Source organism: Schistocerca americana, chromosome 3 (genome assembly GCF_021461395.2).
Source record: "Schistocerca americana isolate TAMUIC-IGC-003095 chromosome 3, iqSchAmer2.1, whole genome shotgun sequence".
In the NCBI taxonomy this organism is placed as follows: Eukaryota; Metazoa; Arthropoda; class Insecta; order Orthoptera; family Acrididae; genus Schistocerca; species Schistocerca americana.
This window is the reverse complement of record NC_060121.1, coordinates 775,792,275-775,818,144: the sequence shown is the minus strand read 5'-3', so window position 1 is coordinate 775,818,144 and position 25,870 is coordinate 775,792,275. Positions and strand designations below refer to the sequence as shown.

Sequence of the window (25,870 nt, the reverse complement as noted above, 5' to 3'; positions counted from 1 at the left end):
CTCATTCCACATCTGAGCTTCTCACATGCATGAAAAGATGTACAGAATATGTTTATAAATAAATAAAAAAATTCCTCCTTCATGACTGGATTTATGTAATGCAGTGAATGAGTGAATGAACAACTGTTCTGCATAGACACATATATGGAACATTTAACTGTATTTGAAAATATTATGAAAGGGTAGTTGCTACTCACCATATAGAGGAGATGCTGAGACACAGATAGAAACAACAAAATGGCCGTGGTCATGTGTGTGTGTGTGTGTGTGTGTGTGTGTGCGTGTGTGTTTTCTATTCTGCTGAAGGCCTGTTTGGTCAAAAGCTTTGTTTGACATTCTTTATTTGTGCCTATCTACAACTCAGCATCTCCACTATATGGTGAGCAGCAACTATCCTTTTCATAATACTGTCATTATTCCATTCTGGATTTCCCATTGTTTGGATTAACTGTATTTTCTTACAGCGGAGACAAGATTCTAATGGGAGCTCATCTGATGATGGTGCACGAAGTTCTGGGCATGCTAGCATGTCGGATGGGCATCTGAGTTCATCACCATCTTCTGAACGTCATCAGCATTATAGGTCACCATTGAACTCTGTACCAGAAGATGAGAGGTGAGGCAGCTGTCTGAATTACTTCAACAGCTCTCTTTTCTTTCAAGATGGTTATTATTCTTTGCGGGTATGTAAGTAAGTCAGAATGTCGTGATGATATAATCAGTTTATAAATTACATTTGGAATATAGTTATTAAAACTGAAGTGAATGTGTAAGTCAGAAGAAGAATGCTCATTTATTAGTCACTGAAACTGGGCATAGCTGGTGGACATTCAATAAAAAATAATGAATTTTAATTGTGGAGGAGATGAAACTGGAAAAGACTGAGAAAGAATGGATTTATTATTATTGTAAGGAAGAGACACTTAGAATTCCAGATTGAGAAAGGTTCTTGAGGTACACATAAGTAGTGACATATTGTGTGTGTCTATCTTGACTTAGGGTTCTGGATGGCTTTACTTTTCTATATTTTATGTTTGTTCGTAACCTTATCTCATTTGCTGTATAAAGTTTTCTCCAGCCAGGGATTCTAAAAGCTCAATTATTTCAGCTGTATTTATTATTAAATAGGTTCCCTCTTGTCAAAATACTGTTGATACTCATTAAAACAATAATGGTGTGCTTGTGTGTGTGTGTCATCAAAGAATTGAAGATATTAAATCTATGTAATTTTGTACCTGCTGCCTGTGTACCACCACCACCCACTTCGTGTACTAAGAGAGCTCACTGAATGTGAGGCACTGACACTGTAAAATTAGAATTACAGAAGCTGCCAATCAATTTCAGAGCCAAAACATACAGTTAAGAGACTAAGTTAAGAAACTACGAAGAAAGTAATGTCCACAAAGAACAAGAGCAACGAAGATGAGGTGGAATAACCACACTGTGTCCTTGTACGAGGGCAGTTCAGAAAGTAACCTCCGATTGGTCACAGTGCAGGTTGTGGGGGGAGTAGCGACGCCATCTGTGCGTTCACGCACTCAACAGGTCAGTCGGCATCAAGCCGTGGTCGAGTGAACCTGCGCTAGTTTAGTTTTTGTGGCAGTTTGAAATGTGTGCTGCAATAGAAAACCCCGCCAAATGTGAAGTGCGTGCCGTCATAAGGTTTTTTACAGCCAAAGGATATTCTGCAGCAGCTATTCATCGTGAGCTTTGTGCCGTGTACGGACCAAGAGTTATGAGTGAAGGAGTTGTCCGTGAATGGGTACGTTTATTTAAAAGTGGACGAGAAAACGTTCATGATGAAGAGAGGAGTGGTAGACCATCATTGGTGACTGACGAACTCGTTCAGACAGTTGATGCAAAAGTTCGTGAAAATCGACGTTTCTCAATGTCGGAGTTGTCTACTGGTTTTCCACAGATTTCTAAGACTCTCTTGTACGAGATAGTGACAGCAAGATTGGGTTACCGTAAGTTCTGTGCACGATGGGTGCCCAAAATTCTTACCGACCACCACAAAACTCAAAGAATGGCCTCTGCATTAGACTTTCTGTCACGTTATGAGGACGAAGGAGAACCATTGTTAAACAGAATCGTGACCGGTGACGAAACCTGGATTAAGTACGTGAACCCTGAGACAAAAGAACAATCAAAGATGTGGGCACATTCAAATTCGCCTACCAAACCAAGAAAAGCCTCGCAAGATTTTTCTGCCAGAAAACTGATGGCAACGGTGTTTTGGGATGCCAAAGGGGTGTTGTTGGTTGAATTCATGGAACGTGGTACGACCATTAATCAAGACGTGTACTGTGAAACAATAAAAAAGTTACGACGGGCTATACAGAACAAACGCCGTGGTATGCTGACTTCCGGTATCGTTTTTTTGCACGATAACGCCCGTCCTCACTCTGCTCGCAGAACAACGGCCCTTCTTGAGTCCTTCAAGTGGGACGTTATCAACCATCCACCTTACAGCCCAGACCTGGCACCAAGTGATTATCACCTCTTCATGCATTTGAAGAAATGGCTCGGGTCACAGCGGTTTGATGACGATGAAGAGCTCAAAGATGCGGTCACAGGCTGGCTCCAGGCACAAGCGGGTGATTTTTATGCAGAAGGAATTTCAAAGCTTGTGAAGAGATACGATAAGTGCCTCAATCGCTATGGAGACTATGTAGAAAAATACTGCAAAGATGTAATTGTAAGATGTATATATTAAAATATTTTTATTTAACTTGGTGTATTTTTTTAAATCAACCGGAGGTTACTTTCTGAACGGCCCTCGTATATTACCTGGAAGGAGTCTTAACCAAAGAGGAAAATTCTTCATTCGATGGACATTAAATCAAACTATCAGACGAATAACAAAATTAATGACTTGCTGATAAATCACCAAAGGTTTCATCAGTTCACTGAACATGCTGGGAGTTTTGAGTGTAGACTACATTGGGAAGACAATGCTGCCTATCAGACCACAGGTAAAAAAGCATGAGCATTCTGTACAGCACGGAGACCAATATAAATTCACAGCGGAAGAACACTGAACTGAGTGTCGTAAAAGTGCACAATTTGGGGAGACTCACATTTTAAACTGCAGTCATGAAGCTGGTCAACCCAACCCCTTCTTCTCCAATTCTAACATCCAATCACATGCCAAACTGTATGTACGTACTCTCTAAGAAAATGGTGTCAGTATAGTGGAGTTAAAGTTGTGTTGCCTGCTAGTATTAAATGTACTGATGAAAACCATTAACAACAGTGACTGAATAGGATTTACATCATTTTACAACATAATATGATCTGCCAGAAGAATTTTATGAAAATATAAACTTTATGTTAATTGCTTAGAGGACAGACTATATACATAGCCCACTTTAAACTCAATGTGCATTGTCCAACTTTTTTGTCAGCTAGTGATGTCCATCCCTGAAGTATGACTTTTGAAGTTCTTTAAAATTCGCATCCACAACAGTCTGATAACTTCTTTGGTGGACTCCAAACATTTTCCAACCATAAATTCCTTTAGATGTCAAAGCTAGAAGGTGTAAAATCTGGTATTTAGGTCAGATATTCCACTTAATCATATTTTAGATCTCTTAACAATGCATTGTTAAAGTAAACTTGTGGGCAAGTGCATTATTCTGATGAAAAATGAAAACATTACACTGTTAAAGCACATTTGTGGGCAGGTGCGTTATTCTGATGAAAGATGATTTTCTATTTTCTTTAGCAATCCAGACCTATACTCATGGACTTTTTTGTACAGTTTATCTAAAACAGTTCACTTATTATTTCATCCAATTGGTCCAGAAGACCTCACTAAAAGGTAATTAATTAGAAGAATCAGTTTTGCCTCTCAAAAAATACTCTGTATTCTTTTATGAAAACACTGCCTCCTCTCACTCACATGGCCACTGTCTCCCATCCATTGGTATGAAGTGGTGTCATCCACAGTGACAAATCAGCATATGAAATCATTTGTTCTTTTTAAAATGTTGCAACCATTATTGTGTAATTCATCTTTGCATTTCTTTTGGGCAGGATCCAACAAATGCATCACCCACTTTGTCTAAATCTTTCTAATAGTTAATTCTTCATTCGTACTCTACTTTCTCATACAACTGTGGCACCAGCTATTTCACCAATTCTGTATGAATTTATGAATGGACTAAACCTTCCAAAATATAAAGTTCTGTAGTGAAACTATTTTCCAGTTTATACAACTGAACAAAATACACACAACTACATTAAAAAGCTGTGTTAAAAGACTGTTCTGCAGCTCGTTTTGATATGTACATTGTTGTGAAACATATCCAGAACCAAGAGCAGAACTCTTCCCCTTGTCCTCATCCAAATTATAAAAAGTAGGTTTGCAGTGACACATTTTTTGAGCAAGTACAGATTAGATATGAGAATACGAAACAAAGGAGTACTGCCACTGGAGGTTATTGAAAAGAATTAATGGGGAAAATGGGTCAGAGAGGAACAATAAACAGAAGAGTTATTCAGATTCAAGGTAAAAAGAAATATACAAGTTCCTAAAAGAGATCTGCATTTTTTCAGATCATTGCTAACTGCTCAGCAGGAAGAATTTTTATTTCATATTATTGTTGAGCCTTGTTCTCAGGAACTGTACTTCCACTTCTTAGACTCTAATTTTATTTTCTGTTCTCTCGTGTGACTCCTCTGACATAGGTTCCAGTAATGTTTGCTTGCCTCCACAATATATGTAACTATCCTCCAGCCTCGTTTCATATTTTCTTTTCTTTTAGTTTCTGATGGAGGAATTTTTGGTCAGTCAAGCATACTCAAGATTCATCTTTTGTTTCTATGGCTGTTAACCTTATTCCAGTTTTGTTAATTTCTATCTGCATTTAGCCCATAGCTCTTATTCTTTTAAATGGTGCTACAGTGATACAGATCAACTTCATGTTAAAATGTTCTCTCCAGATAAATTGTATTCCCAGGGAAATATTTCTTTTATCAGATAATTAACACAACATGTTTTAGCATCAATTTACATACAGATGATTGCATGATAGTGGCTTCATTAAAGCCCAAAATAGTGGAAGCACTTGAGATGAGGTTGATAGCTACAGTGTTTTAATATTATTCCAAGTATGTCTGTATAATTAAATGAACTTGTTAAATGGAAATTAATGAAGTGTTTGTTATAGGTTGTCTGCTAGTGTGATGCCAAATCAGTCACGAACAAATCGGAAAGCTACCCATAACCGAAGTCGCCACAGAGCTACCCCAGCCAAGGTATTTCTTCTTTATAAAAATTACACATTTTCACTTGGAGCATGCCACAAAATCAGATACTCTGCAAAAACAAATTTCTGATAACAGTTGGTTCCGGCTGGCTCAGGGCTGGAAGACATCAAACTTGCTATCCAGCAGCTGACAATGAGATCACACACGTCTAATACTGGGTATTCCACATCTACGTACTCCAGTCTGAGTGGCAGTGAGTCCAGTGAGCCAGCAGTACGTCGGCTGATGAGGCATTCTTCTCTTGAGACAATAAACACTAACGTTACCAGTGCTGATGAATTTGTTTGGGTGGATTCACACAACAGGTAACTGATATTGTTCAGTGCTTTTAATCATGTAGTGCACATACATATTATAAGTGTCCTGTCATGTTTTAAAGGCCAAGTCCGATCTTTGTAACCATTGTCTTCTGTCTTCCATTTCGAACATCGTTTCTTGATGGTTTTTGAATCTATTGCACTTCCAAGATCTTTCGTGTAACGTCTCCTGGGTCTACCACTTGTTGTGTCCTCCCTCCCCCCCTCCCCTCCCCTTCCACCTGCCCCAAAGATGATATTTGCAAGGAAGACAAGGTGTCTGAGAGCATAGCCTATCATTTTTACTTTGCTTCAATTCATCTCCTTTGTGTGCAGCTCTGTTTGGTTATTTTCCTCCATATCCACATTTCTGTTGATTATACATTTTGTATTTTGTCCAGTTTTCTCTTTCATGCGGGAACATGTTCCAGATGTGTAAGCCTTGGCAAAAATATTCCTTTTCTTGATGTTCACAGGGTTACTTGTTGATAAGCTTCTTTTTTCTGGAAGGTGTTCTTTTCATTTCTGAGTTGCATCTTTTATCTTCCAAAATGGTGCTTCCTGTCCAACAAAAATGTTTCATTTTTATCCATTTCGAGTTAACCAGTTTTACATTTATGGTAGTTGACCAGTGGCACTTACTTATACCAAGACCTTTTGCCTTATTTTCAATTAATTTGTGCCCTGTGTTTTCTGAAAGAAGTAGTGCAAGAGGAAAGCAGTGGAATCTCTCTCTCTCTCTCTCTCTCTCTCTCTCTCTCTCTCTCTCTCTCTCCCCCTCCCCCCCCCCCCTCCCTCCCTCCCTCCCTACCTCCCCCTCCCCCTCTCTCTCATCTATCAAAGTTGCTGCTTTCCGCAAAATACAGGTTGAATACTAATTCCACTGACAAAATTTTGGAGGTTGTTCAAGAATATTTTCTTTTTATTTTGGTACAAGGAGCCAGCATCTCCATGGTTCATTACAGTGTAATTGCATTTCATTTGCTATCTTAATATCATTTATCTTTGTAATTCACTGAAAATATATGCACAACATTGAAAATGTTGAGAATACCAGTATGCACTGTGTATCTTGTCTCGAAACATTCTTCTTCCATTCAAATATGGTCCTGCTTTACTTTTCACCATCAAGCCTGCATTCAGTACTACTCATATCTGTTCTGGATTTGTTTGTTCTACAGGGTACCTCTTGTATGGGTTCACTGAATGCAATGGAAGAGTGGCACTGTGATAAAAGTGTACATATTTCATCTGAGGATTGTTGCATTACTCTATGGTTTGGTGATTGCATATTACAGGTCTTTTTCACCATTGTCATTATTCATGGTGTTTATGCAGAAATAATGGTTGGGTTAAAAACTGAGTAAATAATAATTACCCTGATTCCTTAAGCTAAAATGCTCAGAAAATATCCCTGAACAACCTTTGAACTTTTTTCAATGGAGTTTAGGTTCACCCTATATAGGGGGTGAATCAGGAGGAGTGGTTATTATGGTATTAGTGTTTCTGAACGGAATACTTCATATGGACTTATGCCCTCTTCCAAATGATTCTGAGACAGAATGCATTTGCTGTACATTTTTATTTATTTCCTGTATTATTCAACCATTGTCATTGTTTATGACATACCACAGTAGTGCAGAGGAAGCTGGGACAAACAATTTGATACAGGACATTTGTAGTCTATCAAGTCGAGAAATTACCTCAAATTGGCATACAAGAGCTACCTAAGCTACAGCGAATGCACGTCATGCAAGATTTTCAATATTCTCGCACTGTCTTCGTGCAACCTATTAGTCCTACAAAATAAGTGAATAGGACCTTTCTTGTAGGAAATTTGATGTACTGTGACACATTTTCGCTGGAAGCTGGTGTTTTCTAGTTACTCAAGAAAAATGTACAAAAGTGATATTAAATGTGTTCTATCTCAGAAAGCATTCAGAATAGGACATATGTCTATACGAATATTTTCATTCAGAATCACTAATACTATCACCGTTTAAAGCATGTACCTCTCCTGCTCACTGACTCTTTATCGCTATTAAGTAATCTGGAAGTAATTCTCGTGATTATCAATGTGAGTAGATTAGCACTAATTGTAATTGGTTGTTAGTTTACAGAAGTAGCCTGCAGTGGGATGATGGGAATTGTATAACGTGGTGAATGAATGAGTGAAGCATCTAGTACATCCAGCATCCTGTTCATGTCCGTTTTTGAGTGAATTAGCTCTCCACTTATCTTTTTCTTTGATTTTATGTCTTAAGTCGTCAATCCCTTTCTCAATAAACATATTACATGGCTATGATGAAAGGGGACAATCCTGTAAAGAACTTTTTTTCCTGTTTGCAATTACTGATGTGAACTGATGCTGATGCAGTTCCAAGTAAGCCTTGTATTTTTTCAGTGAGTCCATATCTTTGTTGTACATGGGAACAGAAATTTTCAATATGCCAGGTTAACTGTCTTTCCCAGCTCTTTGAAACTGGCGGTGGTATTTCTGTTCAAGTGCAATAAATCTTCTAGGGTCATTTACAACGATAAAATTGCTTCTCTAATTCCTCCTCCTAGTCCAAATCTAAACTGATCTTCCTGTATGTAACTGTCTATCTTATTTTTTAATCTATAAAATTATGATATGGAATTACTTTAGGAGACAAAATCTTCAATACTGCCAATAGACACGAAAGTGCATGATACTAGCCTAGCTTTTGTGTGAGAACTGTCTTGCAGCAAGCATGTCTCTCTCATCCTTCAGTCTGAGAGACCGCTGTCTTGCAGCAAGCATGTCTCTCTCATCCTTCAGTCTGAGAGACCGCCCTTCCTTTTTAAACTTTCTCAAATGACTGTTCTCTCTTCCTTGAGGAAGGAGCAGAACTGTGTTTGCAGGAAATGCAGAACATGTACTCTCTTCAGGCAATATGCTCTTTTGTTGCGCAATGGCCTTAGTGTGGGATGACGTGTAACCTACTTTTTGATGTCACCATGTATTATATATCTCTTTCAAACCAACTGTGAAGTTCCCAGAATCAGTAGTAGAAATAAGTACACTCTTCATAAAGACTTATTCATTCACTTCGGTCTAGAAAGCTGTTCATTATTCAGGAACACATACTTTCAGTATGTATCCAGCAACCATAAATTTTTTTGAAAATGCAGTTTGAGAGAAGAGTAAAGGATTTATTGGTGCCCAACTTCTCCTACTTAACTGATGAATTTTTAGAAACATCAATTACTGTACTTATTAGTACTGTAAATTGCATGCAACGTAACACCAGAATTTGATTCAACTGCAGTGCAGCAATTTGGCCATGCAAACTGTTTTTGTGAATGGTGCTTTATTAGTCTCAAATGATACACAATCTAAATTGTATGATTCAGGTATAGGACACATGTGAAACATTTGTTGTAAAATTTCACCACAAACAAAGAACTGACACTAAAAACAAAATCTTGTAGTTGACATTTGACATCCAGTGGGCTCCCATGAGCCGTACACCTGTGGGAGCTGTACTAGCATTGTCAGCTTCCATTGTGTATCCTCTTCACTGTGCAAAACATTGTGCCTGCGAGTTTTCAGTCAACTGTTGCATTAAGAGATTTGTGTAACATATAGTTTCACATACCTTACAGTGTGCAAGGAGAGTAGTCGAAAGAGGAGCACAGGGGAGACAACATGAAGTTTGACACTATAGAGATAGAATGTTTACATTTTGATGTAACTTTTGTAGTAGACAGAGACTTAAAACATTAGGATTATTAAGAGTTAATTGTGGACAAACTTGCAATAAAAGCCCACTTTCTGAAGCTTACACATGTGAAATACAATGTAATACACAACTTTGGATAGATATGTTACCAAACTAGGTATTTAGATAACCAAAAGAAATACAAAGAAAAATCATTATGTCAAATAGTGTTTGAGATATGATATAATAAGTTTTGAGGTATTTCATGGACAGGAAGATTTCATGCCCTTCAAAAAATTAATAAAACGTGGCTCTTATTAAAATTAAGAATGATATGCTGTGAAGTTTTTCTGCTTGTTTACTGTGGTACTGGTTGGCAATGTAAAATCTGATCCAGAGCTGAGACTTCCCATTATTCAGTCTTGCTCATCTTATTATATCCTCACACTTCCCAATATCTTATTGCTGGAAGTTAGGAGTACAATCCAACATCCAACTCTCAAATTAATACAATGCTTCTCATAAATGACATAATGTATATTGTACTCTCATTTATAATGACTATGCAAAACAAAGTTGCTCCATTATTCAGAACATCACAAATACATCGATAAGGAATATGTCCAGATATTATCTGTGTTAGTTAACAGTTTCCAACTGAATATCTGGTTGACAAGTTTTTGCTTGTCCCCATGATGTCACAGGCATTGTCACAGCCGCTGTTCCTCCACGACTCACATCATATCTCTAAGGCAGGACCCAACGACATGGAATAAACCATGCAACCAACAAATATTGTAAACGTGGTAAGTCATCTGTCATTGTCCCAGCTTGCAGATGTGCTGCGTCCATCCATTTCATAAGCATGCGCATAAATAAACATACATCAAACAGTAGATTATATTAATTCATTACGAAAAAACTTTTGATAGTGGTGATCATATTCGTTGGTTCAACAAATGCTTGTGCAACACATCCCTTCATCAAAGTGATTTGTTACACTAAAAAACGAAATGATCATATGGCATTAATGGGTGGGAATCCCCACCTAGGAAAGTTTGGCTGCCGAGTTGCAAGTCTTTTCAGTGGACGCCACATTGTGTGAGTTTTATTTTATTGATGATGAAATGGTGATGAGCAGAACTCAACACCTAATCCCTGAGTGGAAAAGATCTCTGACCCACTGGGAATCAAACCCAAGCTCCCTGTATGGCAGTCAGACACCCACACCACGCAGCTAAGTGAGCTGACATTACGCTACAGATTCCTTCCTTTGAGCAAATGATTTCATAAATACTGTGAAATGCCAACAAACAATGAACATTCAAAGTCCAAAACTAGTTTTAACCTTCTTAACTACAAGTATCAATATCTTGTGTCAATTTGATGTATAATCACAGCTGTAATTGCATCTCATTTGTAGTAAATATATTTATTTACATTACTGTGGATATGGAAACTTTGATGACAAATGTTTATTACCAATACAGTCCATTAAACTGTTTTATGAAATTTCTTTGTTGTGTCTCATGAAATATTCATTACTAGGACTTACAGTCCAGTAGCCATTGAATCTAATCACCCATATTTCATTTAATCAACTATATTGCTGCCAGAAGTCAGGTTTTAGTAGCCACACCTGCAGCACTTTTGTAAATCACTGGGGATGTGCTACCCTTTGGGCAAACCTGTGAATACAGGTTTTAATAAGCAGATATTAACCTGTGTAGTTGTTAAAGAGAGCACAGCATCCATTGTCATGAAGCAGGTTCTTCATCAAACACTTTCAGTATTTTAAACAGTCACTGAACCAGAGAAGACACATATTTTGAACAATTAATAAGCCTGTGTTGCTGAACCTTCTGTAACCAGTTACCTATCTTTCCAGTCCTGAAGAATAGCATACAAAACTCAGACATTTGCCTCTTTATTATTTCATCTTAAAACTACTACATGGAAAAGGTTTTCAAACTAATGTAAATTTATCTACTTTGCTACTATGGTGCAAGCTCTAAACTAATGAGACCAACTTATTTAGTAACTAACAAGATACACCTCTTTCTTCAGGAAGATTGTCCTTTCACAATTTCACATTTCTTGTGGTGCATGTCTTTTGATCATGTCTATATTTTGTTCCATTGTCCTATCCTCTTTCTCCAGCAAATAGATCATCCTTTTCCTCTAGGTTCACCTGTCCTTTCCAACATACCATACATACATACAGATTACAGTTAATATCGTTTACAACTCTGCCTTCACCTCCTACACACAGATGTCAAAGTGATCTACCTCTACCTTGTTTCTAATCTGTCTTCTTTACTGTATTTATTGTGCTCCTATGTACTTAATTGCTCACTACAGTAGCTCTGAATGCCCTCCTGTTATATGTGTCAACAACTTGACACAGATATTACCCCATCATATTTATACTTTTTGGTAAAGGGTGTATCCCACTGGATTCCTCCAGTCAAGTGTGATGAAGCTAACAGCTAGTACCACTTGTTCTGCAGTTCATTTGCTGACCAAAGTGTGTTAACATCTATTGTTTGCCACATACTACACTATGCCAGTCATTACATATAATTATCTCATTTTGTATCCATTAATTATCTTATCGTGTTGCTCATGAAGTACTGAACAGTTAAGAGGTATTACAGTTTTAAAGAACATAGGGAAAGAAGTAAGAGACTGCTATCTGGAAATCTAAAGCCGAAGAAATACAGCAGACAGCTTGATACATAGTGGGCATCAATCCGGTAAATTCAAGCAGAATGTGAATTTATCTGAGGGATGTTTCTTGTGGTGCAGGTCTTCTGATCATGTCTACATTTTATTCCATTGTCCTATCATGGACCCAACATTCATGATTTACCAACAACTGATCCCAAATTGAATGGTCTGATAGTGTATAAGTACATGTATTATTTATATTATGTGTAGAAATCGTTGATGACTGTTTACTTGCTTTATCTGTGAGTATTATGGTACAGCAATGTAGGAAAAGATAAATTGCTATATACTGTAAAGACAACACATAAAGTTGCAGACAGGCACAATTAAAAGGCACTTACACATAAGCTTTTGACCACAGCCTTTTTCAGAAAAAGAATGAGAAAGACACACTATTCATTCACACAAGCAACCATTACCTTTGATTATCTCTCAACATGCCCTGAAATAAGGGACATCCTGTCCAAGATCCTCCCACTCCTCCTAAAATGGTGTTCTGTTGTACACCTAACCTCCACAATATCCTAGTCCATCCCTATGCCACTCCCAATCCCAACCTCGTGCCACAAGGATCATATCACTGTGGAGTACCCAGGTGCAATACCTGCCCAGTCTGCCCAACCAGCACTTCTTATTCCAGTCCTGTCACAGGTTTATCCTACCCCATCAGGGGCCAGACCACCTGTAAAAGCAGCCATGTCATTTACCAGCTTTGCTCTAATCATTGCACAGCTTTCTGTATTGGTATGACTATCAACCAGCTGTCCACCAGGATGAGCAGCTGCTGCCAAACTGGCCAAGAGCAAAGTAGACCACCCTATGGCACAACATGAGGCTGAACATAACGTGCTTGACTTCAGTGGCTGCTTCACTACCCAAACTATCTGGATCCTCCCCTCCACCATCAGCTTTTCTGAATTGTGCAGACAGGAGTCATCCTTACAACATATTTTCTGCTCCCGTAATCATCCTGGTCCACACCCTCCACTCCACAGTCTCCACCCCATCTGTCACATTACCTCCTCCACATTCTCATCTCCCATCCACTTCGTTTGCCATCTTCTGCCAATGCACCCACCCATCTTCCCCTCCTCCTCTCCTTGTTTCTTCTGATTTGCCCACCTGCCTGCCCACATCCTTCTGAACTGCGCCTGTTGGCATTCTAGTCCTTGTCTATCCTGTCAGACGGCACTCCTCTCTCCCCCCACACGCACACTGCTATCTCCCCCCCCCCCCCAACCCCCCCAGATGGCTGCTTCCATCCCACTTGCCACTTGCTAGTTGCATTCTGGCCTGAGCTGCTGGAGTTGGCAGTCATGTGTGTAAGGTATGCTTGCTTTTGTGAATGAATGGTGTGTGTTTCTCTTTCTTTTTCTGATGAAGGCTATGGTCAAATGCTTATATGTAAGTGTTTTTTAATTGTACTTGTCTACAACTTAATGTGTCACCTTATGGTAAGTAGCAATTTATCTTCTCCTACATTGTTGGTATTCCTACCTGAAGTTTCCATTGTTTGGTATTATGCTTTCTTACTTTACAATATTTACTTTTGTTTTCTTTTATTGAAATTGTGGTGGATAACTGTTTCTTTCATTGTTATCTGTTGGACTATTATCGCCTGGTGTATAATCCCCATGTTCTTTGACAAATGTCAACAAGTCATTAACTGCTGACCAACCCCTATACCAAATCTCTTTCCTTACACGAAAAGGTAATCTACACATCAAAACATTAACTAAATGACCCTCCTCTTGTCTTAAGTATTTAGACCTTGTTAAGTGCCATTTGGCTGTTTATTTCTTGTAAGTTCCCCATATTATGAGAATATTGTGGGTCAAGAAGCTTAAGTGTCAATTTCTCTTGAGTACTTGGAGACCAGTATTTCTTTTTAAACTTTTTCTGAAAATCATCACAGGACATAAATTCTTCAGCATGACCAGTTCCCCCCCCCCCCCCCCCCCCCCCCCCTACCACATCACACACTGAAGAACTTAGTGTGAAAGCAATCCTCTTCGAATCATCCCATTGCTTGGGTAAAGCTGGCAGCTTTTCTAGGAGCTCTTTGCGGTGTGGGGGAGTAGCCATGTATGTGAAAAACGGTATCCCATTTGAGTCAATTGATGTTTCAAAGTACTGCACTGAAAAGGTGTTTGAATGTTGTGCAGGTGTGGTTAAATTTAGTGGAGCTAAACTTCTTACTGTTGTTATTTATAGATCCCCAGACTCCGATTTCACAACATTTTTGCTAAAGCTAGAGGAGGTTCTTGGTTCACTGTATAGGAAATACAAAAAGTTAGTTATATGTGGTGACTTCAATATTAATTGTATAAGTGATTGTGCAAGGAAAAGGATGCTGGTAGACCTCCTTAATTCATATAATCTTATGCAAACCGTATTCTTTCCAACGAGAGTGCAAGGGAACAGTAGAACAACCATAGACAATATTTTTGTTCATTCGTCATTATTAGAAGGGCATTCTGTTAGCAAAAAGGTGAATGGCCTTTCAGATCATGATGCACAAATTTTAAGTCTAAAAGATTTTTGTGCTGCAACACATGTTAAATATAGTTACCAACTTTTTAGGAAAGCTGATCCAGTTGCTGTACAGACTTTTGTAAACCTTATCAAGGAACAAGAGTGCCAAGATGTTTATAGTGCTGATACAGTAGACGATAAATATAATGCTTTCCTCAAGACTTTTCTCGTCCTCTTTGAAAGTTGCTTTCCGTTAGAACATTCAAAACAGGGTACTAGCACAAACAGGCAGCCTGGGTGGCTGACTAGAGGGATAAGAATATCTTGTAGAACAAAGTGGCAATTATATCAAAACGTTAGAAACAGTCAAAATCTAAATGCAGCAGCCCATTACAAACAGTATTGTAAGGTGCTTAAAAAAGTTATTAGGAAGGCAAAAAGTATGTGGTATGCAGATAGAATAGCTAAGTCTCAGGATAAAATTAAAACCATATGGTCAGTCGTAAAGGAAGTGGCTGGTCTGCAGAGACAGGTCGAGAATATAGAATCAGTGCGTAGTGGGGGTGTCCGTGTTACTGATAATTCGCATATATGTACAGTACTTAATAATCACTTTCTGAATATAGCAGGTGAACTAAATAGAAACCTAGTCCCAACAGGGAATCATATAGCGCTCTTAGAAAAAAGTGTTCCGAGACTGTTACCTGAAATGCTCCTCCATGATACTGACAAGAGGGAGATTGAGTTAATAATTAAATCACTAAAGACCAAGAACTCTCATGGATATGACGGGGTATCTAGCAGAATACTGAAGTATTGTTCCACGTATGTTAGCTCAGTACTTAGCCATATCTGTAACTTTTCCTTTAGGAGTGGTCGGTTTCCTGACCGATTAAAGTACTCGGTAGTGAAGCCACTTTATAAAAAGGGAGACAGGGATAATGTTGACAATTATAGACCTATTTCTATGCCATTGGTGTTTGCTAAAGTTATCGAGAGGGTTGTATATACAAGGTTACTGCAGCATTTAAATTCACATAATTTGCTGTCAAATGTACAGTTTGGTTTTAGAAATGGCTTAACAACTGAAAATGCTATAGTCTCTTTTCTCTGTGAGGTTTTGGACGGATTAAGATTAGATTAGATTAGATTAGATTAGATTACTACTAGTTCCATGGATCATGAATACGATATTTCGTAATGATGTGGAACGAGTCAAATTTTCCAATACATGACATAATTAGGTTAATTTAACAACATACTTAAGTTAATATAACAACTTTATTTTTTTGTGTTTTTTTTATTTTTTTAAATTTTTTTAAATATTTTTTTTCTTAATTTGTATCTAAAAATTCCTCTATGGAGTAGAAGGAGTTGTCATTCAGAAATTCTTTTAATTTCTTCTTAAATACTTATTGGTTATCTGTCAGACTTTTGATACTATTTGGTAAGTGACCAAAGACTTTAGTGCCAGTATAATTCACCCCTTTCTGTGCCAAAGTTAGATTTAATCTTGAATAGTGAAGATCGTCCTTTCTCCTAGTATTGTAGTTATGCACACTGCTATTACTTTTGAATTGGGTTTGGTTGTTAATAACAAATTTCATAAGAGAGTATATATACTGAGAAGCTACTGTGAATATCCCTAGATCCTTAAATAAATGTCTGCAGGATGATCTTGGGTGGACTCCAGCTATTATTCTGATTACACGCTTCTGTGCAATAAATACTTTATTCCTCAGTGATGAATTCCCCCCAAAATATGATGCAATATGAAAGCAATGAGTGAAAATAGGCGTAGTAAGCTAATTTACTAAGATGTTTATCACCAAAATTTGCAATGACCCTTATTGCTTAAGTAGCTGAACTCAAACGTTTCAGCAGATCATCAATGTGTTTCTTCCAATTTAATCTCTCATCAATGGACATACCTAAAAATTTGGAATATTCTACCTTAGCTATATGCTTCTGATTAAGGTCTATATTTATTAATGGCGTCATACCATTCACTGTACGGAACTGTATGTACTGTGTCTTATCAAAATTCAGTGAGAGTCCGTTTACAAGGAACCACTTAGTAATTTTCTGAAAGACAGTATTGACAATTTCATCAGTTAATTCTTGTTTCTCAGGTGTGATTACTATACTTGTATCATCAGCAAAGAGAACTAACTTTGCCTCTTCATGAATATAGAATGGCAAGTCATTAATATATAATAAGAACAACAAAGGACCCAAGACTGACCCTTGTGGAACCCCATTCTTGATAGTTCCCCAGTTTGAGGAATGTGCTGATCTTTGCATGTTACGAGAACTACTTATTTCAACTTTCTGTACTCTTCCAGTTAGGTACGAATTAAACCATTTGTGCACTGTCCCACTCATGCCACAATACTTGAGCTTGTCTAGCAGAATTTCATGATTTACACAATCAAAAGCCTTTGAGAGAACACAAAAAATCCCAATGGGAGGTGTTCGGTTATTCAGATCATTCAAAATTTGACTGGTGAAAGCATATATGGCATTTTCTGTTGAAAAACCTTTCTGGAAACCAAACTGACATTTTGTTAGTACTTCATTTTTACAGATATGTGAAGCTACTCTTGAATACATTACTTTCTCAAAAATTTTGGATAAAGCTGTTAGAAGGGAGATTGGACGGTAATTGTTGACATCAGATCTATCCCCCTTTTTATGCAAAGGTATAACAATAGCATATTTCAGTCTATCAGGGAAAATGCCCTGTTCCAGAGAGCTATTACACAAGTGGCTGAGAATCTTACTTATCTGTTGAGAACAAGCTTTTAGTATTTTGCTGGAAATGCCATCAATTCCATGTGAGTTTTTGCTTTTAAGCAAGTTTATTATTTTCCTAATTTCAGAGGGAGAAGTGGGTGAGATTTCAATTGTATCAAATTGCATAGGTATGGCCTCTTCCATTAACAGCCTAGCATCTTCTAATGAACACCTGGATCCTACTATATCCACAACATTTAGAAAATGATTATTAAAAATATTTTCAACTTCTGACTTTTTGTTTGTAAAGTTTTCATTCAATTTGATGGTAATACTGTCTTCCTCTGCTCTTGGTTGACCTGTTTCTCTTTTAATAATATTCCAAATTGTTTTAATTTTATTATCAGAGTTGCTGATTTCAGACATGATACACATACTCCTGGATTTTTTAATAACTTTTCTTAATATAACACAGTAGTTTTTATAATTTTTGATAGTTTCTGGGTCACTACTCTTTCTTGCTGTCAGATACATTTCCCTTTTCCGGTTACAAGATATTTTTATACCCTTAGTAAGCCATGGTTTGTTACAAGGTTTCTTACGAGTATATTTAACTATTTTCTTGGGGAAGCAGTTTTCAAATGCATTTACAAAAATGTCATGAAATAAATTATATTTTAAATTGGCATCAGGTTCACGGTACACTTCATCCCAGTCTAACTGCTGTAGGCTTTCCCTGAAATTTGCAATTGTTAAATCGTTGACTGAACGTACTACTTTGGAGGACTGTTTAGTATTGCTGAATGGAGCTATGTCATATATTGTAACTAGCTGTGCACCATGATCAGAATGACCATTCTCAACAGGCTGAGCATTTATCTGGTTAAACTTATCTTGGTCTTTAAAGAAGTTATCTATCAGTGAGCTGCTATCCTTTACCACCCGAGTAGGAAAATCAATAACGGGTGTCAAATTGAAAGAACCGAGTAATACTTCAAGGTCATTTTTCCTATTACCCTCTTTCAGAGAATCTACATTGAAGTCCCCACAAATAATAATTTGCTTCCCCCTGTCTGACAGATAGCACAACAAGGAGTCCAAATTTTTCAGAAATAGATGAAAATTTCCTGATGGGGACCTATATACAGTTACAATTATAAATGTGCCTTTATTTAATTTAAGCTCACAGGCACATGCTTCTATATGTTTCTCTACACAAAACTTTTTTGTTTCTATACTTTTTGCACAATGATAACTTTTGACATATATGGCAACTCCTCCTTTCTCCATATTTTCTCTCATTACATGTGCAGAGAGCTTATAACCACTTACATTTACCTTATCCATATCAGTAACAATGTGATGCTCAGACAGGCATAGTATATCTATTTCATTCTCAGCTTCTAAATCTTCTAAACAAACCAGAAGCTCATCTACTTTATTCTTTAAACTCCCAATATTTTGATGAAATATACTTACATTATTTTTAATTGTACTTTTATGAGAACCTTTCCTTATTCTAACATTTTCAGTACTCTCCTGTCTGAGTTTCTCATTGTGCTTAGGCCTAGTTCCTATACCAGTGGTCACATGGTGTTCAGAGAGGCAGATTATGTCAATTGGGTTGGGTGACTTTAATTCATCAATGAAATTACCTAGGACTGAGATACAACTTGGTGGAGATAAAATTTCTGGTGATTGGTGAAAATTTATAATTGATAGCTGTGATTGGTGATCCAATGTGCTAGAATTGTGCTGTTTAATTTCTTTCCTAAACTGAAGATTTGTTTCAATCCTGACCTCTCGTAGAACTTGACATCTTTCTGTCTTACCTATCCTAAAAAAGGTGCTGCTCCAACACCTGTAACCACTGGTATTTTACCATTCATGGCAGTGCCTCCCCCCCTTAAATTTCCTGCTATTACCCCAGCCAGTTTCCCCTTCCCTTTCCTGTTGAGATGTAGGCCGTGCCTGGTATAGTCCCACCTACTGAGATAATCAACAGGAACCACACCAATATGAGCCCCCGCACCCAATCCAAGCAGCCGTTCCAACTCCAAATTAACTCTCCCAACAGAAGAGTTCAAATGAGGCCGGTCATGGCGTCTCAGGACAGATACAAATTCAACATTGGTGTGTCTCAATGCTGACGCAATCTTTACCAGGTCACACTCTATACTGTACCCAGGATCTCTGTCGATGCTGTTCCCTGGCCCTCCCACAATAACCACGGTGTCTTCCCTGGTAAATCCTTTACAGAGTGAACCTAAATCCTCTGTCACCTGATCCAGACTAGCACTTGGTTTGAAAAAATTTGTGACCTGGTATTCTGGTCCTAATTCCTCCTGCAGAAGTTGGCCTACACCTCTGGCATGAGAACTGCCTAACAACAAAACTTTCTTCCTTTTCGATGACTTTCCTACATTCTTTTTCAATTTCCTATTGAAAGTTTGTTGTGTCCTGTCTACACTTACCTCTGCTTGAGGCTCATCAGTTTCTAACTGAAGCAACAGGTCAAACTTATTTTTGACATTCACCACAAAACTGTCAGACTTAGTTCTAGGCCTATTCCTTCTGCTACCTGTTGCCACTTCCCACCTCTCTTTGCCCTTCTCCCTCCTTAACCTGTCCAGATCTTCCCTAGCCTGATCTAGCTCAGCCTGAAGGGCAGCAATTTTCCCCTCCTGTTCCACTATCTTCCTATCTCTGCTGCAAATCCTACATAACCACGGATGAGCCTGATCCACTTTCCCAACACCCACGCCACTGCAGTCCCCCCAGTGAAAAAAACTACTGCATCCATCACACCAAACCCCGGAACTAACAATTCTACGGCAAGTCAGGCACTTCTCACTCATGGCAAAAATAATACTTTAGCTAGAATAAATCAATTAAATTACCGAAAATCAAAAAAGACGTTACAAGAATTAAGCCTATTCACAAATGTATATAAGCAAGTTTCTGATTTAAAATTCCGCTGTTTTTCTGAGATCTGTATTAAAACAACGAAGGTATACGCTATTTATTATATATTTCACTCGATGGAATGAAAAAAAAGGACAATTAAACGAGATACTTTAACTTTGATTCTCCGAAAACGTTACGAGAATTAGGCCTATAAACAAATGTATATAGGCAAGTTTCTGATATAAAGTTACGCTGCTTTTCTGAAATCTGTATTAAAACAATGAAGTTATACGCTATTTACGGTAGTTTACTTATTTGTTACCGAGAAACTAGTTAAATTACCGTGAAACAAGAAACAAACACGTTTACAAAATTTAAGCCTAAGCGTGACTTCGCGAAGTTACGATCTTTTCGTGTTTTCTGAAAAAATACGCAAAGAAAAGTCAAACCTTTAACGGCAAGACTAAACGATACACTAATGCACGTATTTAATTTGTTGTCGGCGTTAAACTAAATTATATTCCTGTCTAAATCACTTAACTTTCTGGAAATGGTTTCTGGCGTCACTTACTCGGCGGCCATCTTGGAACAGATAAAAGGTTGCGAACGTTAGGTGTTTTCTTTGATTTAATGAAGGCTTTTAACTGTGTTGACCACAAAATGTTACTGCAGAAGTTGGAACATTATGGAGTAAGGGGAGTAGCTTACAATTGGTTCGCCTCCTACTTTAAGAACAGAAAGCAGAAGGTAATCCTCCGCAATATTGAGAGTGGTAATGATGCTCAGTCCCAATGGGGCACTGTTAAATGGGGCGTTCCCCAAGGGTCGGTGCTGGGGCCACTGCTGTTCCTTATTTATGTAAATGGTATGCCTTCTAGTATTACAGATGATTCAAAAATATTTCTGTTTGCTGATGACACCACCTTGGTAGTGAAGGATCTTGTGTGTAATATTGAAACATTATCAAATAATGTAGTTCATGATATAAGTTCGTGGCTTGTGGAAAATAATTTGATGCTAAATCACAGTAAGATTCAGTTTTTACAGTTTCTGACCCACAATTCAACAAGAACTGACATTTTAATCAGACAGAATGGGCATGTTATAAGCGAGACGGAACAGTTCAAGTTCCTAGGCGTACAGATAGATAGTAAGCTGTTGTGGAAAGCCCATGTTCAGGATCTTGTTCAGAAACTAAATGCCGCTTTATTTACCATTAGAACAGTATCTGAAATAAGTGACATTTCAACACGAAAAGTAGTATACTTCGCATATTTTCATACGCTTATGTCATATGATATTATTTTTTGGGGTAATTCTTCTGATTCAAAAATGGTATTTTTGGCTCAAAAACGGGCTGTTCGAGCTATGTATGGTGTAAGTTCGAAAACCTCTTGTCGACCCCTATTCAATAGTCTGGGAATTTTGACATTGCCCTCACAGTATGTATTTTCTTTAATGTCGTTTGTTGTTAGCAATATTAGCTTATTCCCAAGAGTTAGCAGCTTTCACTCAGTTAATACTAGGCACAAATCAAATCTGCATGTGGAATGCACTTCCTTGACTCTTGTGCAGAAAGGAGTGCAGTATTCTGCTGCATCCATTTTCAATATAAGCTACCACAAGAACTCAAAAATCTTAGCAGTAGCCCAAACACTTTTAAGTCTAAACTGAAGAGTTTCCTCATGGCTCACTCCTTCTATTCTGTCGAGGAGCTCCTGGAAGAGCTAAAAAATTAAGCAAATTCCAGTGTTACATTGTTGATTTTCTTTATTTAAACTAACGACTTGTCGCCTGAATATGTTTCTTATATTTCATTTTATCTGTTTCTACAATCGTGTTATAATTTCATGTATTGACTCGTTCCATGACCATGGAGACTTCTCCTAAATGTGGTCCCACGGAACAATAAATAAATAAATTAAAAATAAATAAATAAATAAATAAAGATTTAGAAAATATTTGTAAAAAGTGTGTGGGGTGAATCTCCCCATCTAGCTTAAATTTAGGGAATTGTTCGGATAGTCTAATTCCATTTCCAACTGTAACTCCTATACTTGCTTGGCTGACAGCCCACCATTCCCCCCCTAAGATTTCTCTTGTACAAGGTGAGTCACTAACTGTTGCCACCAAGAATAACTCTGAAAGTATGATAGGAGCTGAAAGGTTTTTGGGACAAAAGTTGCACAGGACAATGGGGGCCATAATATGACGTTGTTTTTTTGTTGCTAGGTGGGGTCACTTCAGATATATGAAGGTCAACTTTTTTTAAATTTTTTTTTTATGGGATGCTATAGTTTGGTACTTATGTTGTTTTTTAATGGGATGCTATAGTTTGGTACTTATTTTCTGATAGCGGCTATTGAGACGAATCCAATGATGTGTAATAGTAAGGTCTTTGAAGGTCAATGAAGGTCAAAAAGGTGGCACAAATGTCTATTTACAGAAGGTATTCAGAGTGATGACCATCAGTATCAATGCAGTGCTGCAATCTTCTTGTCATGGATTGAATGGTATTTCTTAACACTTTGGTACTTATCAAAGCACATGCTCTGACAATTCTCTCTCACATATCATGCAAATAGTAAATATTCACCGAATATGGCAAAGGGACTGAGCATCCCCTTCCAATTACTCTCTGCCCAGTGGCGGTTATATATGGGGGGGGGGGGGGGGCACACGGGGCATGCACCACCCCATTGGGGGGCTGCCCACATTGCCACCCACGCCACCCCCCGCCAGTCAGCCTGCACACTATTCATTCATTTCTTTCGTCAGTTCACTTGACTGAATTGAGTTATCGAGTAGTTGTACTTTCCTATGTATGGAAACGTGTCCGCATCATGGTATTTTATACATTTCTGTCTGGCTCATGGATAGCTAACTCATACCTATGAGAAAAGTCGCGGCCATTCTAGTGATCTCTATATGTTATTCTGTCTGTTCTGTTGAACACTCACCCTGACATTGATTGTCCTATTGATGATGTAATTAACCAATCTGCCAGGGAAAATAGATGCATAGAATTCATCATTTAAGGAAGATAACCACAACTGTAACTTTTTTATATCATGAGGTGGCATTGTCTTGTATATGTGTATGATCAATTAAAATAAAACTTTCTTAAACTTTGCATGTGACTTGATTATTTTTTATTACGGTAAAAGTAGAGGTAGCTCAAGATATCTTTAATGACCCCTCCTTTGACGTTTTTGTGTATCTGCCACTGTCTCTGCCTGAAGTTCTTAGTGATATACGCACTGGCTTGATGATCAAAATGTGCTGGAGCACCCAGACCTCAAAATATTTTCAAGAGGATATGTTTTTGATAAACAGGTGGAAATCAATCACCATTGTGTTGAAACCATGAACAAGTGTGCAATTGCAAGTGAATGTCTTCCAGAAGTTCGGGATTAGATTAGATCAGATTAATTATTTATTCCATAAAAGAAGGAATCCTCCTGGGTGTGGAACATGTCAGATAAACACATTACAAAAATGTAATTAGAAAAACTTGAGTTTCATTAATTTTAATGATCCTGTCAATAAACAGTAAAATTATGTACATGAATTAAATTTAAACTTCTAATATTTGCAGGTTTAATACTTAAATCTGCTTTCATTAAATCCATCATTCAGACATTTGCTAGTTTCTTGGCTATTACAACCAAGTATTGTCAAAAATTAAAGTAAATTATTCATTTCAGTGATCCTCAGTTAAGAACAGTCAGATTATGTACAAGATTTAAAAACAAACTTCCACTATTTACAGACTTAAGACTTACATCTGCTTTCCATACATCCATCATTCACACAGTAGGTAGTTACTTGGCTGTTACAAGCAAGTATTGTCAAAAATTAAAATACAATAAATTTTCATTAAAATGGTCTACTGCACTTGTTGAGAAACTCATGGATGGAATAGAAGGAGTTGGCCACCAAAAATTCTTTTAAGTTATGTTTAAATTGTGCCTTGTCTGAAACTAAACTCTTAATGGTTGCTGGTAACTTATTGAAAATATGCGTTGCTGAATTGAACTCCTTTCTGGTAAGTGATTTTAAATCTTCGTGGGTATTGTTCTTATTCCTAGTATTGATACTGTGTACTAAGCAGTTAGTTGGAAAAAGATATGTATTATTTACAACAAACTTCATTAAGGAATAAATATACTGAGAAGCTGTGGTTAATATGCCCAATTCTTTGTTTGTGGAGTTACCCCAAAATATGATACCATATGACATAATGGAGTGAAAATAAGCAAAATATGCCAGTTTTTTTATATCTCCTATGTCTGACATCATTCGCATTGCAAACACAGACTTGTTTAGGCACTTAAGCAGTTTGTTAGTATTGTTGCTCCCAACTGAATTTATTATCAAGTTGAAATCCCAAGAATTTTACACTCTCAACTTCTCCTATTTCCATGGCATCATATTTTATACACACACCAGAAGGAAATCTCTTGGAAGCTCTGAACTGCATATAGTGTGTCTTTTCAAAATTTAATGACAGTAAGTTGGCTATGAATCACTTATTAATGTCAGTAAAAATTTGATTAGCTGCCCTTTCTAAATTTATATTTGATTTACTATTTATTGCAATGTTTGTATCATCTGCAAATAAGGCAAACTTGGCATCTGGTAATGTAACAAATGACAGGTCATTAATATACACTAGAAACAGTAGTGGACCTAGTATGGAACCTTGGGGAACACCACATGTAATTTCTTCCCAGTCAGATGATGTCTGATTGCCTACTGCTGAAGTGTTAGTAATGACACCCTTTGTTTTCTATTAGTAAGATATGACTGAAACCACTTTGCAGCACTACCAGTGATGCTATAATATTTTAATTTACTTAAAAGAATGCTGTGATTCGCACAGTGAAACGCCTTTGACAAGTCACTGAATATGCCAGTTGCCTCTAATTTGTTGTCCAATGAATTAAGGACATTTTCGCTGTAAGTGTAAATAGCTTTCTCAATATCAGAACCCTTAAGAATCCCAAACTGTGACTTTGACAGTATGTTATTTTCACTAAGGTGCATAAGTATATGCTTGAACATAACCTTTTCAAAGATTTTTGAAAAAGCTGGCATTTCTTTGTCCCCTTTCTTGTGGAGAGGTATAACTTCAGCATATTTAAGCCAATCCGGGAATGTTCCTGTGACAAGTGATTGATTACACAAATAACCTAAGATATGACTAAGCTCACATGAACATTCTTTTATTAACTTTGTTGATATGTTATCATAACCACCAGAATGCATTGATTTCAAGGACTTTATGATAGATTCTATTTCTTTGGGTGAAGTAAGTGTCAATTCCATTTTACTGAGATTGTGTGCACTGGTCTCATATATTCCATTGTATTATTTACTGAACCTGACAACCCCATGCTATCAGTAACAGAGACAAAATACTTGTTTAAATGGTTTGTAACACATCATGCGTTTGTTACCAGGGTTTCATTTATTTTTAGAGCTTTTGTTCCTCCTCATTTCTGGTCCTACCTGTCTCTGACTTAACTATATCCCATATTGTTTTTATTTTATTGCTGGATGTATTTATCTTCTTCTCATAATGCAGGTGTTTAGATTACTGGATGACCTTCTCAATATTTTGCAGTAATTTTTGTAATGAGCTATAATGCTAGTATCAAAGGTGTCCCTACATATCAGATAGAGTTTCCTTTTTGTCTCACATGATATCTTTATCCCTTGTGTGATCCATGGTTTCTTATTAGACTTCTGCTTAATTTGAGT

The 25,870-nt window shown here is 37.4% G+C and overlaps 1 protein-coding gene across 4 annotated transcripts in view; it reads left to right on the top strand.

Moving 5' to 3' along the window:
- Positions 1 to 25,870, top strand: part of LOC124606742 (ankyrin repeat and BTB/POZ domain-containing protein 2) — a 651,374-nt gene that overhangs the window by 448,859 nt on the left and 176,645 nt on the right. For all 4 annotated transcript variants that reach the window (XM_047138777.1, XM_047138776.1, XM_047138775.1 and 1 more), the window contains 3 exons: positions 465 to 616; positions 5,175 to 5,262; positions 5,350 to 5,579. In XM_047138777.1, coding sequence (XP_046994733.1) covers positions 465 to 616; positions 5,175 to 5,262; positions 5,350 to 5,579 — 470 coding nt within the window. The remainder of the gene's footprint in view (positions 1 to 464; positions 617 to 5,174; positions 5,263 to 5,349; positions 5,580 to 25,870) is intronic.